The sequence below is a fragment of the Lissotriton helveticus genome, chromosome 1_1 (genome assembly GCF_964261635.1).
Source record: "Lissotriton helveticus chromosome 1_1, aLisHel1.1, whole genome shotgun sequence".
Taxonomy (NCBI): domain Eukaryota; kingdom Metazoa; phylum Chordata; class Amphibia; order Caudata; family Salamandridae; genus Lissotriton; species Lissotriton helveticus.
Window position 1 is genome coordinate 1254637825 of NC_136057.1, and position 17114 is coordinate 1254654938.

At 44.6% G+C, this 17114-nt stretch overlaps 1 protein-coding gene across 2 annotated transcripts in view; it reads left to right on the plus strand.

Annotated features, from left to right (window-relative positions):
• LRRK2 (leucine rich repeat kinase 2) overlaps positions 1-17114 on the plus strand; it is a 2266429-nt gene that overhangs the window by 710049 nt on the left and 1539266 nt on the right. For both annotated transcript variants that reach the window (XM_078680082.1, XM_078680090.1), the window contains one exon: positions 11596-11872. In XM_078680082.1, coding sequence (XP_078536208.1) covers positions 11596-11872 — 277 coding nt within the window. The remainder of the gene's footprint in view (positions 1-11595; positions 11873-17114) is intronic.

A 17114-nucleotide genomic window follows, 5' to 3' on the forward strand; every position in this document is an offset into this window, starting at 1 on the left:
GATGACCTCAGATTGGCTATAGCTGATTTTTTTCCTTCATAATGATCCGCAGGATACCCCCAAAATAATTGGGATGCCTTCAAAGCCGTGATACGCGGGAAGTGTACTCCGCTTAACTCGAATTTAAACAAACAGCGCACAAGGGAAAGGGAGGCCCTGTAGAGGAAATTGGAAGTAGCAGAACAGGCCTATAAAGCTAATCCATGCCGCCCCCTCCAGAGGCAACTTACTGCTCTCAGAGGAATATTGCGAGCCATATACTCTTATCGGGCTGAGTTCACCTTGTTAAAATAGCGTCAGGCCTCGTTCACACAGTGCAACAAAGTGGGCCCGCACATAGCACACCGGCTTCGGGTACAAAGGGAGAGAGACTTCATCGGGGGGATCTTGGACCGACAGGGTCACCTTACGCATTCCGACACCCCCAAAGCCAACCTATTTGGGGAGTTTTATAGTGAACTCTACCAGGGCACCAACCCGGACACGGTATTGCAGCAACGATTCCTAGACGAACTTGCCCTTCCGCAACTGTCGAAAATGTCAGCTGCAGAGTTAAATGCCCCCATCACTTCAGAAGAGATCGGTAAGGCCATCTCGAAACTCAAATTGCTTAAAGCTCAGGGTCCTGATGGCCTCACAGCTCACTTTTACAGATGTTTTTCGACAGAGCTCGTTCCTCATCTTACCACTCTGTTTTAGGCCATTGCTTCTGATGGGTGTGTTTCTAGCTCCATGGCGGAAGCGGTGATCATGGTGATACCCAAAGCAGGTAAGGATCCACAACTCTGTGGCTCCTATAGACCCATTGCGCTTCCTAACCTGGATGCCAAGCTGTACTCTTCGTTCTGAGTAGAGGCACCCGTCAGGGGTGCCCTCTCTCACCTCTTTTGTTTGCCCTGAGTATCGAACCTCTGGCGTTTAAGTTGCGCATTGAAGAGGAGATCCTGGGGATCCCATTTGGGCGGAGTGGTACATAAGGCCTCATTGTTTGCCGATGACATTCTTCTCACGCTTGAAGATCCGACCCATTCGTTGCCAGCGGTGCAAAGAGAGTTAAGAAGCTTTGAGCAAATCGCTGGCTTCAAGATAAATTACTCGAAATCTCTCATAATTAATCTTACCCTCTCCGCGGCTGAGGTGGCTCGTTTGAAACCTTTAACACCTTTCCAATGGGCTAAGCTCTCTCTGCTTTACTTGGGAGTACGCCCCACGGCTAAATTGAGTGATCTTTACAAGCTGAATTATCCGCCCTTGATGTCTCAACTCCGGCATGACTTTAAACGGTGTTCGCCTCTCTACTTTTCTTGGCTGGGGCGAATCAACGTAATAAAAATGACGGTCTTACCTAAATTCTTATACTTGTTTCAAGCGCTCCCTATTGATTTGGAGAGGACTATGCTGCCGAACCTCCGTACTCTGGTCACCAATTTCCTTTGGGCAAGGGGGAAGGGCGCGCCTACCCCACCATGTACTTCGACGGCCGCGTGTCCTAGAGGGTTTAGCCCTACCTGACTTCACTTTATATTACCAGGCGGCCCAGTTCCGGGTTGTATCAGAGTGGTCAGTCAGGGAATCAGACAAGCATTGGCTTCATATGGATCGCTCTGTGGTGGGGAGGTATATATGGGATGTGTTTTTGGAAGCCTAGGAAGGATCACCCTCTCAATGCTTATCTCAGCACTCCCACCCGTACGACCTTGTCCACGTGGGACGAGGTTACCAAGAGAGCGGGTTGGACCTCTTTTCCCTCCCCATACACACCCATTCATTTCAACCCAGATTTTCCCCCGGCATTACATGAGGGGCCCTTCGATAATTGGAGGAGGGGAGACTGCCTTAGAATCGCTGACTTGTTTCGTTATGGAGAAGTTTTATCGTTCGCTGAATGTAGAAAAGAATTTGCGCTCCCACAGAGTGAACAATACCACTACTTGCAGCTCAAACACTGGGTTTTGACACCTTCCGTTCTGGAGGCAGCCACTAGAGAGCTTATAGATATAGAGAAGTTTGTAGCCCTTAGGGCAGGTTCTATGAAGGGTGCCATTTCGGCTATCTACGACATGCTGCTGTGCACGGCTTACCCCCCTTGCGCACAACATATGGCTTTTTGGGAGCAAATTTTGGGGAGGGACGTCACGGATGGGGAGTGGTCTCATCTTTGGAGAGATATTTTTAAGCATAATAGGTCTTTGGCACTTCGAGAAGCCCACTATAAACCCTTATACGATTGGTACCTATACACTACAAAGCTTCGATGTATCTTTCCTGTCACCTCAGACCTTTGTTGGAGGGGATGTGGGCTCCTGGGGGACTTTAGGCATATCTGGTGGGATTGTCCTAAGATTCAGCCCTTTTGGGAGGAGATCCTTTCTTGTATCAAAGATCTGTTGGGCTACCCGATTCCAACCTCCATTGACTGTACCCTCCTTGGCCTTCGGGACTCCCTTCTGGCCCGGCAAACTCAGGTGGACAAAGCAATTATGTGGACATTCCTGGGAGCGGCCAAACTCACTCTGGCAGCTGCACGGAAGAAGACGAGGCCCTGGCCATTTCGTTGTGGCATGCTCGATTATGGAGGATCATATCCTTGGAACACCTGGCGGACATTTTCCAGAATGATTATGCAGACTTTGTGCTCCGTTGGGGTCCCCTGATGACCTATTTGTCTCGTGGCATCCCCTCCGCAGTCTGTACACCGACAGTACGGGCCATCCACCTCTTCCAATTATAGATGCTCTCACCCTGATTCGTTGGTCCTAAGGGCCTCCCTGGTTTTACCGTGGGTAGGCCTGAATCTCACTGTTAGTTGATGCACCAATAGTTTATGATGATTTTGATGCACTATCTATATTCTGTTTTTTGTTATCATGTAGTCACCACCGGAGGGGGAGGTGGGGTGGGGGGGACTTGTTGGACTGGGGGGTGGGGGGCAATGTGTTCTTGCAATAAGCTTCATCCATGCCTTATGGGACTGTGGCCGGCAGGAGGGTCATGCAAAGCTGAACCCACCATGGCTATTTGTATTGCAAGCCTAGGATTTGCCCGTCCCTTTGCACCCTTGTGGGTGCTGTCTTTTGTATGTGAAATGGTTTGATGCTTAATAAAAAGATATCTTTGAAAAAAAAAAGTTGGGGTTGAATGAGGTACGGACAGGAGAGTACGTAAAAATCTGTTTTCTGCTATCTAAACCGCTTCCAGCTGTTTATAACCCCAAATGGCTGAGCCATACATAGCAATAACTAAACCCCAAACGCTAGTAAAGCTGACGTTGATCTAACTACTGCGTATTTTTAGCTTTCTGTTGGAGGACCCAGGAACATCTATCATCAAATAAGACCCCCAGATATGTGAAGGAGGTCACCCTGAACACCTCTGCTCTGTTACAGAAAAACATTTTTGTTTTTCTGTTTTTTTGGCCCATTGACATAATGTGTGATTTTGTGATATTCACAATCAAATCCATGGACTTCATATAGGCCCGGAAGGCATCCAAAAGCCTCTGGAGGCCTATAGATGTACGAGCTAATAACACAGCGTCGTCCGCGTATTGGAGAACCGGAATAGTCCTTTCTCCCACACGCGGAATGTCCAAGCTGGCATGATCTAAGGTTTTGTCTAACATATTAATATAAAGAGTAAAAAGTAGTGGCACCAGTTTACATCCCTGAGGGACGCCTCTACCCAATTTAAAGTGCCTAGTGCATTTGCCATCCTGAGTGACCCTAACTAGCTGAGAGATCCCGGTGTAAATCTGCCAAAAAATAAACTAAGAGAGGATCAATGCCCATATCAAGCAAAATAGTCCACAGCTTCGATCTGTTGACCAGGTTGAACGCTGAGGAAAGGTCCATAAAAGCCATCTGCAGAGAACCTTTTTTGACTATGGTATATTTACTTAATACGTATAGATTAAGGCACTGATCCATAGTGCTTCTGCCTTGTCTAAAACCATATTGTAGATTAGATATTTATTTATTTATTTATTTTCAGATTTATATAGCGCTGGCTAGACCCAGACGTATCAAAACCTCATTGTCGTTCGCCCAGTCCGTGATTTTAACTAGAATCACTTTGCCTAAAATTTTGACTGTAGAATCGATCAATGATATTGGTCTGTAACACCACGGATCCCCTCTCTGGCCCTTTTTAAAAAACTGGTATAATTGTCAACAGGGACCAAGATGCAGGAAACCCCTGAGCACCAAAGGCATTAAAAACGTTTGGTAATATCTTAGCCCAGATTTTAGGGTCACATTTATACAAATCTGCAGGCACACAATCAGGGTCAGGTGCTTTTTTACTAGATGTCTCTATTATCGCCCTTTCAATATCCTCTTAAAAACCAACTAAGGTAAAACTATATCATTGTCTAGGCTAGGGAGGGGGTCCAGAATTATATTAGAACCATAAATTGCCTCAAAATGAGAAAGCCACTGCGTCTCTGTAATGTTACTTTCCAAAGCATCTTTCTCTGTGCCGCAGAAAAAAGGTGTGTTAACAATAGCCCAGAATCTAGAACTATCCTTTAGAACTTCAACAGATTAAAGTGCATTCCAGGCCTCTTCTTTAATCTTGTTTTTCCGTGTATGAACCGCTGACTTATTCTGCCTCCTTAAAGTGGCTATCTGTCCCCTGTCTCGAGGACTGTTTTTTAGGGCTTGGACCAGATTTCGGTTAGCCTGTCTGCAGATGTTATCAAACCACCTTTCGCCCGTATTTAGTCTGGGTTTGGTTATCATAGCCAAATCAGATGCTATCTGGCCACAAATACCTTCAAAGGCGCAAAGAACCTCAACCCTTAGGGTCATATAATCTATGCATTTTGCAATGTTTACTTTGGCCTTCTCACATAGATCCGCAAAGAGAAATTCAGGGATTACCTTGGACCATTTGAGCCTCCTTCCCTGAGCACTTGTTACCACACAATTAGCTCCCACTTTCTTTCCCGCTGTTCCCAAAAGGCCACAATCTTTATCAAGCACTAAAATTACTGGGTTGTGGTCACTGAAGGGAGACAACTTACCATTGTAGAACACTACCTTCGCTAACATCGCTTGGGACATGAATATATAGTCAATAACCGTGTCCCTCACCTTGGCTTTAAACGTGGGGAACCGATCAGTTTGATCTTTAAAACCAGGTTCGAGGAGATCAGCTACGGCCAAGAGGTCCTCCAAAGCCTCCACCTGTTGTGTGTGCTCTATGTGGGGTATAACTGAGTGGGCAGGCCCTAATTGATCATCAACATAACACTTCAAATCACACAAATGAATATTAAAATCGCCCATAAGTATAATATAGTAAAACGTGGATTGCTTTACCCTGTAATCTTCTAAAAAACATTTCAGATAGCTTAAGTGTTGAGTCATAAAATCACTTCCCCCCCAGAATTATAAAAATGAACAAATAATGTTTTAGGAGAATTAGGAGTTGTTAGTTCTACTATCAAACAGTTACGGGAACCCGCCCTCAACCTCGTCGGAGACCCTTTGAGCTTTAGTGGGAAGAGGAGCATAAGGCCCCCCTTAGCTCTACCTGCCGGGGCAGGGCGTGCAGGTGAGCAATCAGATTTGAACCCATCCAACCAAAAAATGTTTGCCCTATCCCACATTTCCTGGAGGCCAATTATATCATATTGCTTTATAAAATTCAGCCAGCTTGGAACGTCTCTTTTGGTTCTGAAACCCGCTACATTCCAGCTGATGATCTTACAGTTGGGGGCAATTTCTACATCTAGGGCCTGATCGTTTTGGCTGGGATCAGGTGAACAGTAAAAGGACGTCTCCAGTCAATAATTCGCATCAAACTGGGTCAATGGAAGAAATCTATTTGTAAGAGCTAAACCACCTCCTTCCTGCCCTAGTGGCAAGAATAATCGATTTGGGGATGTTACATCTCTCCAACAGGACCTTGCAGGGTGGGGCTCAAGATTTAAGTCGGGAGTGTTAATTAATGCTCCGGTTGGACCTCAAAGAGTATACCTCAGTATGGAGACTAGCTGGTGGATACAAAAAACCCAGTGGCAGAGCCCTAGTACCCCCTCTCCATCTCGGAAGCATCCCAGAACAACTTGTCCACCAAATCCCGTTTATTAAAATGAATAATGCAATCACCGTTGGCCTGTTTTGGGCAATTTCCGACCTACCCCACCCGTCTAGCCATTATAATCTGAGTTGAAATCTCGGCATTGCCGTTACATAGTTGATCACACCAGTTTTTTGTAGCAGAGCCAGGATGGATTCGTTATCATAGTCGCTAAGTGGGGGTACCCCTACAAGAACCTTTACAAGAGGGGTAGCTTCTGGGGGAAGGTTAAGTCTGCAGCAATTCGGTCTTATGCTCCTCTCTTGAGGGGCAGGAGTCCTACTGGTAGCCAGAGTCATGCCATTTAAAGGGCTCTGAGCACCATGGGTCGGTTTCCTCCCTCCCCCCCCCCCCACATTGGGACCCTTGATTACCTTGGTTCTTTCTGAGGAACTAGATTTTGACCCGACATGTGATTGCAATTGGGGTTAAATACCAGGGTCATTCTCTCCAATACGAGGCCTAGTCTCTGTTTGTGCCTTGGGTAGCCTATTTAGACTGGGGGTGTCATGCTGAATTCTCCGTCCCTTAGGAAGGAATCTATACGTCCACATTTATTCAAAATACCCGCATACAAGTATTCAAAGTGTCAATTATGTCTTTAGCAATTATTGAAAGTGTCGATTCCTACCGCGAGCTAAATATATCCTCCACCAGGTTCCGCAATGATAATTGAATGTTCTTATCTGCAGCAATCCCCAGCATAGAGTTGCTCTTTTTTGAGCCTTTAGGACAGTTGTTACCTTTTGAAGTCAAACTCTTTTTCCCAGCGGTGCCCGGCGGTGATGCAGCTGGGCCACTATCCTGTGCCTGTATTGAAACCATCCCCCGTATATTCCAGGAGATGATGGTATATGATATCAAAGACATTAACTCCTTACCCCCCACCCGACCCCCCCACTGCCCCCAGGCATCCACCCCTTCCACCCCTCCCACCCCCAGGAACATCAGGAAACAGAGCAGTAGCACAAGCAACGAAACAGAATCCCAATACGGGGTCAAACAGCTTAACTTCGGTCGACCAACCTGTGTGCTAACTAAACACATGACACATATAACAGTAAAGGCTACTTGCTTGTGGGGTATGCTGCTTACTCTAAAGACATAAGTATCAGCTGAACAGAGTGGACTAGCCCAGCCCAGGACAAGCCAGGCCACAGGACCATAATAGTTGAAAATACTATGCATCTTACAGTGGAGCAGCTCATGTTTGGATCGCAATCCAATTTCCGGAAAACTAAAACAACATCCCAGATCACAATACATTGACAGCACTATTCTACCAGTAGGTCGTTGATTAGTTGTGTGTACATAGAAAAAAATAATGCCATACTACCCCCAGAGTCTGAGCCTGTGGATACTTCTAGTGATAGACTAATGCTGATAGGCGCATGAGCAGTCCGCAATGCTGAGGCCGAGCGGAGGGCCACCGTCTGTTCTCCAGCACCGACTGGTGCAATAGAGGATTCGTTGTCGTGCTCTGAGTGGTAAGCCCCCACCTCATTTGAAGTGGAGGGTCCAGTGGCTTTGGCTGTGACTATGTGGGGTGCATGGCACGTGCAGTGTCAGGAAAGTTCCTGTCGAGCCATTCCCATGCACTGTCAGGTGTGTCAAAAAAGCGAGCACGTTGGTTGTAGATGATCTTAAGCTTAGCAGGGAATAAAAGAGCAAATGTCAAACCTGCAGCGTGGGCTCGTGCTTTGACTTCCATAAATGAAAAACGTAGGTGTTGAACTGTTAGTGTGTAATCCGGGAAAATGTAGATGTTGGTATTGTCTAAAAGAGTAGGGCCAGTGTCCCAGGCTGCTTGCAAGATGTCATCACGATCTCTGTAATTTAGGATTCTGGCCAACAGCAGTCTAGGGTTAGCGCCAGGAATAGGCTTACGCATAGGAACTCGGTGGGCCGTTCTACAGTGAAAGAGCCGATAGCTCAGTGGGGGCCACCTTATTTTTCAGTGATTCCTCAAAAAAGGTCGTGGGGTGAGCCCCTCTGCACCTTCCGGAAGCCCAACAATGCGAAGGTTATTGTGTCGGGCCCTACCTTCAGCATCATCTGCCCAGGCCTGCAAGGCCTCAACCTGTTGCTGCAGCAGCTGTATGTGCACATCGTGCTCATTCACTTGTGGTTGTAGAGTTGAAATCGAATGGTCAAAGTCCTTTACTTCATCCACCAGTTTTTATGCTCATCTTTAAGCAAGTTCAGTTTGGTGGATATAGTGCCTATTTGTTGCGCTATAGCTGAGCGCGATTCACGGATATCCTGGAGTATCATTTCCAGCTTGTCAATGGAAGGAAGAGGTGTAGTTCCATCATCAGTCTGATGACTGTATCGAGGAGGTCTCAGAAGGAGGCGAGCCAGCCCGAGTCCGCCGTCGTCTTCATCCTGTTTCTGCCCCTTGCCGTCAGAACTCTCCTTAGTGTTGACACTGCAGTCAACACTGAGAGGAGCGCAAATTGTGCACTGCATGTACCATGATGCATAGGAGCAAACTTTTCTGGGTTATGATGTAGTGTCTGGCCATATCCTTTTCCCTGCCCAGACTATTTTTCATGACCTCCTCTACCCTTTATCACACATTCCTAACATTCCGGCCCATTGAGTACACTTTATCAGGCCAGAGATTACGGCTCGAGCCGGAGAGTACGGCCCTTGCCGGAGAGTATGGTCCGGGTGTGGAGAGTACGTTCCGGATGGGTGGATTCCGGCCCGACTGCAGACGTAATGTTAGGAGTCGTAAGTGATATCTGTAAATACCAAACATCGTAAGTGCCTTCTGTGAATACCAGAAGTGGTAAGTTTCGGTTTTGGTCTCAGATTAGTTCTGTGAATCGATCCCGCTGTGTCCACACTAAGGAGTGCTGCAAAAATACTTAACACATTGCCTCTAAATTAAGCCTGATTCAGAAAAGGGGGTAGTTTGGTCTGCCCTGTTCCCATGATGCACTGGGCCAGGGACAGACTAATTTGCATATAGCCAGGTTCTGAGCTGGGATGGGGCAGTGAGCTAAATAACGGTGATGGATCAAGCCCTGATCTTTGGACTGGGTAAGAGTGGTCTGCTTAATTCAGGCACTCTGTTCATCACCACCCCCTTTTCTGAATCGTTTTTGGCCACTATAGGTGTGGCAGGGTATACTCAGATGTGAGTCCCTTGCTCATTGCACCATCAGGATTCAAGCAAGCCGGGCCGACGACGCCTGAAATGGCAGAAACCGGTCCCCGGAAGCTTGTTTCCTTCCCAGTACAAGAATTGGCTTGGTAGTTTGGTTTGCCCTGTTCCCATCATGCACTGGGACAGGAACAGACTAATTTGCATATAGCCAAGTTCTGAGTTGGGATGGTGCAGTGAGCTAAAAAACGGTGATGGATCAAGCCCTGATCTTTGGACTGGGTAAGAGTGGTCTGCTTAATTCAGGCACTCTGTTCATCACCACCCCCTTTTCTGAATCATTTTGTCCACCATAAGTGTGGAAGGGTATACTCAGATGTGAGTCCCTTGCTCATTGCACCATCAGGATTCAAGCAAGCCGGGCCGACGACGCCTGAAATGGCAGAAACCGGTCCCCGGAAGCTTGTTTCCTTCCCAGTACAAGAATTGGCTTGGTAGTTTGGTTTGCCCTGTTCCCATCATGCACTGGGACAGAACCAGACTAATTTGCATATAGCCAGGTTCTGAGCTGGGATGGGGCAGTGAGCTAAATAACGGTGATGGATCAAGCCCTGATCTTTGGACTGGGTAAGAGTGGTCTGCTTAATTCAGACACTCTGTTCATCACCACCCCCCTTTTCTGAATCTAAATTAAGCCTGGGTGGTCTGTGCCAAGCTGCTAGAGGGTTGAGCACAGGTTATGGTGGGATTGCATGTGATTTGACCCTGACAAGGATTGCGGTTGCTGCTTCAGTAGGATTTGACCCCCCTCAATTAGTAACCCCATTTCTTTCAATTATGTTTTCCATTAAACGTCCCAAAACTAGTGATATTTGTTATTCTACCTCCTTCGTTCCAGGAATTATCTGTATGGAAATATACCCAGATAAGTATCTCCAGTTTCTTTTGAATTTAGGGATGTGTTACATGGAGGAGGACTCAGCGGACATGTTGCCATGGTCCTCCCGCCATGACATCGAACCTCCAGGGGAGCTTTTGCCTTCTCAGCAGGATGCCAAAGGACCGTGTCTCTTTAGTCATATGGTTGCGGAGATAGAGCAGGCGGGCCAGAGCCCTGGACATGGAAGACTAACTACTGCGCAAGGGGGGGGAAGAAAAGTCGGAGGATGCTCTGTGGGCAATGAGGTGTGTCGGACCAATACGTCCACCGAGGGAATCACTAAGGACGCTGATATGGGACCCCACAGATGGGGAGATGCCGACCGACTTGAGGGAGAAGCAGCTGGCTCATTCATAGAATCAGAAGAGGGAGAGACCGTCTTACTAACGTTTCATCCCAGCCACACTCCTGGAGGATGGTGGCTCTCGGAGGCGCATGCTAAGGTCTGGCCTTGGGGTGGAGGAGGGATGGCCTGCTTCAGGGTAGGTGTTTGAGCACCCCCATGTTTGATTATGGGAATTGATTCTGTGCACCTGTTTACTGGTTCAGGTTGTATAGATGGAGACTGTATTACTGCACATTGGTTGCGATTAGAACTCCTGAACACCATTCCTCAACCCTCACAAAGCTGTGGTGCTACTAGAGAAATGACTAAGCACAAGGAAAGGGGAAAGCACTATAAAAGCAAGTGAGAAATAGAACAAACAACTTACCTGGCTCATTTTACTTTCCTCCGAGCATACCTGTGGGGATGACTTCAGATCTCTGACCTGTGAAAGAAGAGGAAACACGATTAGTGTCCTGAACAACTGTCATATATTGTGGTCCTTTGTGTGAAGCTACCAACATAAACCATAACACAATAAAATAATACTAAAAAGGCATCCTTTTTGTCTCTGGGACTATATGACTATGTGATATTATAAAATCCATTCGTGACAGGATGCTAGACCTTTATAGATTTTTTTTTTATATATGTGTTTATTTTTGGTTGTGATAAAAAAGGAGGGACTACCTATTTTAACTCTCATACCTGTAATAAAAAATCGTATTTTCTGATTTACATATTCTACACAATTCAGAAGTTGATGGTAAATTCCCTTGCTTTTGATTATCTGTGTAGAATAGCTCCTTGTGTTTTATAAAAAAGCGGACTTATCTGTTTTTACTGATATCACATGGGACAAAGATGGGTAAAAAGATCACCATGAATCAGTAAGAATGTCAGGCAAATAAGCTGAAATTTTATTTTCTAATTAGTGCTGTATTTCCCACGAACATCATGCACTTTTGATAAAATCATAGTAAGATAACACAATCACACCACTTAAGCTTAATGTCAAATGATGATTGGGATCGAATATAGTAGAAGCTAGATCAGAAAATCAACATATGTAGTTCAAAATGTTTAAAGGTCTTGGATGACTTTGATAATACTGCTATGTTTTCTCTGTCCTAGGTATGTGAAAAAGGAAACAACAATAGATTGGTGGAACTGCTATTAAATGGAGGAGCTCGTGAGCAGGATGTCCGGGAGGCATTAAATATTAGTATTCAGAAAGGCAACAGTGACATCATCAGCTTGCTTTTAAGAAAACTTGGCCTCGATCTAGCTAATAACAGCATATGTCTTGGGGGCTTTCGAATTGGAAACATTGAACCTTCTTGGCTCATTCCTTTATTCCCTAGAAAATCATCTTCTTTAAAACAGGAACCAGAGCAGGCTAGGAAAAAAGGTATGTGTTTATTTTAATCAATCAATGTGGTGTGTTGTTGCTAATCTGACAGATTCTGTGGAGTCTTTGCAATCCTAAAATTTCAAGTGACGGCATGAATTTGGGAAAGTGGGGGAAATCTTTGAAATGGTGTTGGGTTAGGGTCTTCTACTTCACAGTTTCTTCGCTGGTATTAACACGAGACAAGTGGAATCTTGGGGTAAGACATTAAAACATGGTGGAATATTTCAAAAGTAGGAGGATTGAGTCAGTCCATCATGCTACAGGAATGCCAGAAGAATGATCTCATATGTCGGTGGTGGCATTCTGGACCTGCTGCGGACACTTTTCAGTCAGGCACTGATGGTAAGATGTTATAGCTCCAGGATACTGGTTTGAAAGTACACTGTGGTGTGACGACCTCCACTGTAATTGTTGGATATTACAAGAGATTATGGGGAATGAAGGGAGGAATTTATAGACTTTGTGCTGCTGGGGACTACGGGAAGAATGACATAGTGTGGAGGGGATATATAGGAAGAATAGCTTCATGGTATACTCTGTGAAAGTTACTATTTGGAAAACAGTTGCCTTGGTTCATGTTTACAAATATATGGGACATATAGTTTGTCCGTTTTCCTAGACATCATGTATCAGTGTGTAGTTAGTCCATAATTTTTGGAACCTGTCTCCACTTCACCTATTGTTCATAATAACTCTTTCCTGACTTTGCCAGCCTTCTCATCTCTCATAACCAATCCTCAATTTTAGGGCTTTCCTTAAAATGTTTGCTTTCTTTCCTATCTGCTTGTTTTAATAGCGAGAGTATTTATTGATCTCAAATGCTGTTGGTCAGGAACAGAGAGACTGCATAGATACGTCATTTAAAATAGTCTGAAGATTTTGCTTGAGCTACAGGCCAGTTATATGTATTGTTCACCTTTATGGTATTTAGCACACTTGCTGAGTGTGGGTAGGTGGTATGATTTAAAATAGGCAACACCTTCAGTGAGTCATTATGCATTTCACCTCCCTTAAAAATGGAAATAAAAAACATAATATACTCCTAACATCTGCATATATGATGTGTGCCATAGCATTTCTCCAGTATTGGATCTTTGATAGATTCACATGCTTGAATCATTCCCCATTGTCGAAGTGGAGTCCGACGGTACCATAATAAAGCAGTATGTTTCACTATCATAGGCTATAATAGCAATAAAAAAGTCAGTTTAATAGCCTATCTATGACCTTTTTAGTAAGGGACCAAACTTGACTATAACCAATCAGGCGACAGCACCTTCTATAACACTCCCCACAGAGGTTGAGTCCCTCAGACTTCTACTGCAGGTCGGGTGAAGGGAGTTTCCCTGAGCTCTGCTCGGTTTCTTCTGCTATTACTTCTTTTTTGATCATCCAAAATTTTATTTCATGTTTAATTTCTCAGACCCTGGCACTAATATGTCCTTTTCCTCAAAAACTCTCATTTTCAGAGAGATGAGGCTATTATTGGGACAACAGAAATCTAAATCTGTCACTTCTGATGACAGTGAGGATTCCTTCACCTGACAGGAGAGGTCGCACCAAGGGTCTACAGAAGGCGTGCAGAAAAACAATAAAAAAGCCTTACCATGAGTCTTTATAAGGCACTTCTCTCAGAGAGAGAGAAAACTGGGAAAAAACGTCCTCGGAGCAGACCCTACAACTCCCTCTACAAGCCTGACATTACATCAGAGAAATTCTCATAACATGACAATGAGGTGTATATAGCAAAACTGCAGTCACAATCGTCAACAACAATATGATGGCAAGGTCGACATCCCCAACAATGTCGACTTTTACTGCCTCACCTATGACGGCCTCATCTGCGATGGCCTCATCTACAAGGGCAATACATCTAACAATTGGTTCAAGAGAAGGAACAATAACAATATATAATTAGGCACATTAAACTAACATTTGCAAACCATCCTAAATAGAAGGAAAAGGAAAAAGAGTTGCGAAGAAGCGCTAAAATTAAAAAGCTCTCTGTTAACCACTTGCACGCTAATGACAAAGCCAGCTCGTCATGGGCTTTACCTATGGTGCGCTCATGACGAGCTGGCTTTGTCATGAACAAGCCTTTTTCTACTTCTTCAGCGCACAGCGGGAAAACGCGGTAGCGCTGAAGCAGTTAAAGTTATCAAAAATTATTGTTAATTACTTATCGCATAAAATCAAAAACCGATATGCTCAAGACAAGGTGCTGGTATACAAAACAACATATTACAAAACCAGACAGGTGGCAAACAACAACATTACATGTTACAGTAAAGGAACAACACAAACAGAAATAATGCGTCCTTATATAAATTTAGCCCACAAAAGCGTCAACGGCGTTTCAGCCTCTGTATCACTGTACGGTCATCTTCAGGACTCAAACATTTCCTGAGCAGTACCAGTCTGTATAAAAACATACAATGGGACCAATGTTCTATTGACGATCCTCCACAATAATTCGAAACAGAAAAATCACAACTGTCACCTCATTGGGTCACAGTATATGATAGATAATAATATCCACAGACTCGGGGATGAGAGTTAAAAATTCCACTGTACCTTCGCCCATTAAATCAGCGAGAATTTTCGTAGTCCTCTGTCCACCGTTACAGAAAGGAATGGAACTCCTTTCTGTAACGGTGGACAGAGAGGTTTTTGATTTTTTGCAATAAGTAATAAACAATAATTTTTGATAACTTTAACATAGAGCTTTTTAATTTTAGGGCTTCTCCGCAACTCTTTTTTCCTTTTCCTTCTCTTTTTCCTTCTATTTAGGATGGTTTGCACATGTTAGTTTATTGTGCCTAATTATATATTGTTATTGTTCCTTCTCTTGAACCAATTGTTAGATGTATTGACAGATTGTCCATGGTTCAGGTTTGTTGGACTGCCCTTGTGGTATATAACTCATCTACAAGGGCATCATATATGACTGCCTCATCTATGATGGTGGTCTACGGAAGCTTCATCTATCATGGTCATCTATGACAGTCTAATGCTGTCAATGGCAGCCTCCTCTACAATGACCTTATCTATGAATAGTCTCATCTTTGAATGGCCTCATCTACAATTGCTTCACTTATGACGTCCTCATCTACAATTGCCTAACAGATAGTCGTTGTCTATGACCGTCGTCGATGACAGTTATCTACGACCGTCTTATCTGCGATGGTCGTCTACGACAGCCTCAACTACGATAGTTGTCTACGACTGTCGTCTGCGAATGACCCTCATCTACAAATGGCCTCATCCACCATGTCCTCATCTACGATGTCATCATCTATGACGGTCATCTACAACCGCCTTATCTGTGACATTAGTCTACGACAACGGCCTAGTCTGCAAAAACCTCATCTACAATAACCACGTCTGCGGTGGCCTCATCTATGACTTCATCCTCTACGACAGCCTCGACCACAACAAACATTGTCAACGTCAGCCTAGTCGTCTACGTCCGAAACATCAACTAGGATCTCGATGACAATACAAACGCCGACGAAAGCCCCGCAGCCATAAACAAGAACAAAAGCCACATAATCCAGAATAACTTAATGTCAAGCATTAAAAGGACTATTATGACTAATATCTACAACTGCCAGCAATATATGAAGAGGCAATATATAGATCAATTTCACCACCTCTCCACCTGAAACTTCAGGGCACGGGTCAGGTCTATGTACCTCTAGTATTAGACCTACAGGGCATGTTACAGGATCATTCCAAACACTTTCCCAGGCCTGCAAAGTCACAGCGTGCCTGATATGTCACCAATGCTGCTGCCACTTAAAGAATGATCAAATATGACCATGCTTCCCAGGAACGACCCGTTCACATCTGGTGATGATAGAGAGAAGACCCACAACCAGTGGATTCCCTACAAGAGGATTTTTGATTGCTTCCATGCCCTTAGGGAACAAGTTGCCAAATGCTTCCAACTTATAATAGCAACTAAGCAATCAGTATGTTCTCTTTGTGATTTAAAATAGAAAAGCTGTGACTCCTGTTTCAATTCTTGAGATATTCTGGAGGAATTACAGTCATGGAAAACCTTGTCACTCATAACCCTACCAAAACAGCAAGGAGAAATTCTCAACAAAGCCTGGTTCTGCTGCATGGGCTGCTAATTCACTGGCAATACGGGGCAGGTATAACCACCAGATGTGGTCAGACATTGCCACATGCATACAATTTCTGCCAGAAGACAGAAAGGGCTGAAACAAAAGAAATTGTGCTGGTGAATAACTTCCTCATCAGAAAACCTAGATTGCACTATAGATATGGCTTCAATAGGTTTCCCATAACTGGCAGGTTCAGTGGTCCTTAGACACCAAGGTTGGTTCAAGGCCACAATATTTAGAACCTGAGGTGCAAATACATCTAATTTTTTACATTACCATGGCAACCCTCTGTTTGGCAAGCAGTCAAGGCTGACTCTGGCACGGCAAGATCTTTTGGCACTTCACAATTTTGAAAGAAGCCCCCGTTAGAGGGACCCACAAAAGAGACACTTATCTGTATGAAGTAGCCCTTGGGCTAACTTACCTACAGTAATATTCTGGTGCTGCTTATGCCATCCTGTGGGAGAAACAATTCCAACATTTTGTCATCTATGGTAGAAAATAGCATCAGACAAATAAGTCCTGCATCTCATCACATAGGGTCAGACGTTAGAGTTCAGCTAGAGTCTGCCAACCACTCCACCAAAAGGAGGGTGCCCACCTAATCTCCATCTGCTTCGGAAGGGAGTTCCAGCTACACTAACCAAAGGCTTCCAAAGGGAAGGGCCCACATTCTCAGCAAGGAACGGGCTTCTATTCTTGTTTTTTCCTGATAGACATGAAAACAGAGGATTGGCAAGCCATCATAGACCTTCAGAAATTAAACAAGTATTTCTGGAAACAATACTGTTACTTGGTCACCCTCTTACGAAACCTCATGACCGCTCTTGATTTACAGGATTCATACTTCCACATTCCTACCCACGCATCAAAGTTCTAACATTTGGCTTCAAATCAGCTTACTGCACTTTCACCTACTGCATAACCCTATGGCAGCATTTGTCAGGAAGGACGGTCATCATGTATTCCCCTACTTTGACAACTCTTTGATAAAAGCGCCAATGGCATTTCAATGGTCCAAGGCCCCAGAGGCTTGCCTAAAGTTTTTTCACAAACTAGATCTCTTTGTGAATTATTAAAGATCATCAACTCCTACATCAAAGACA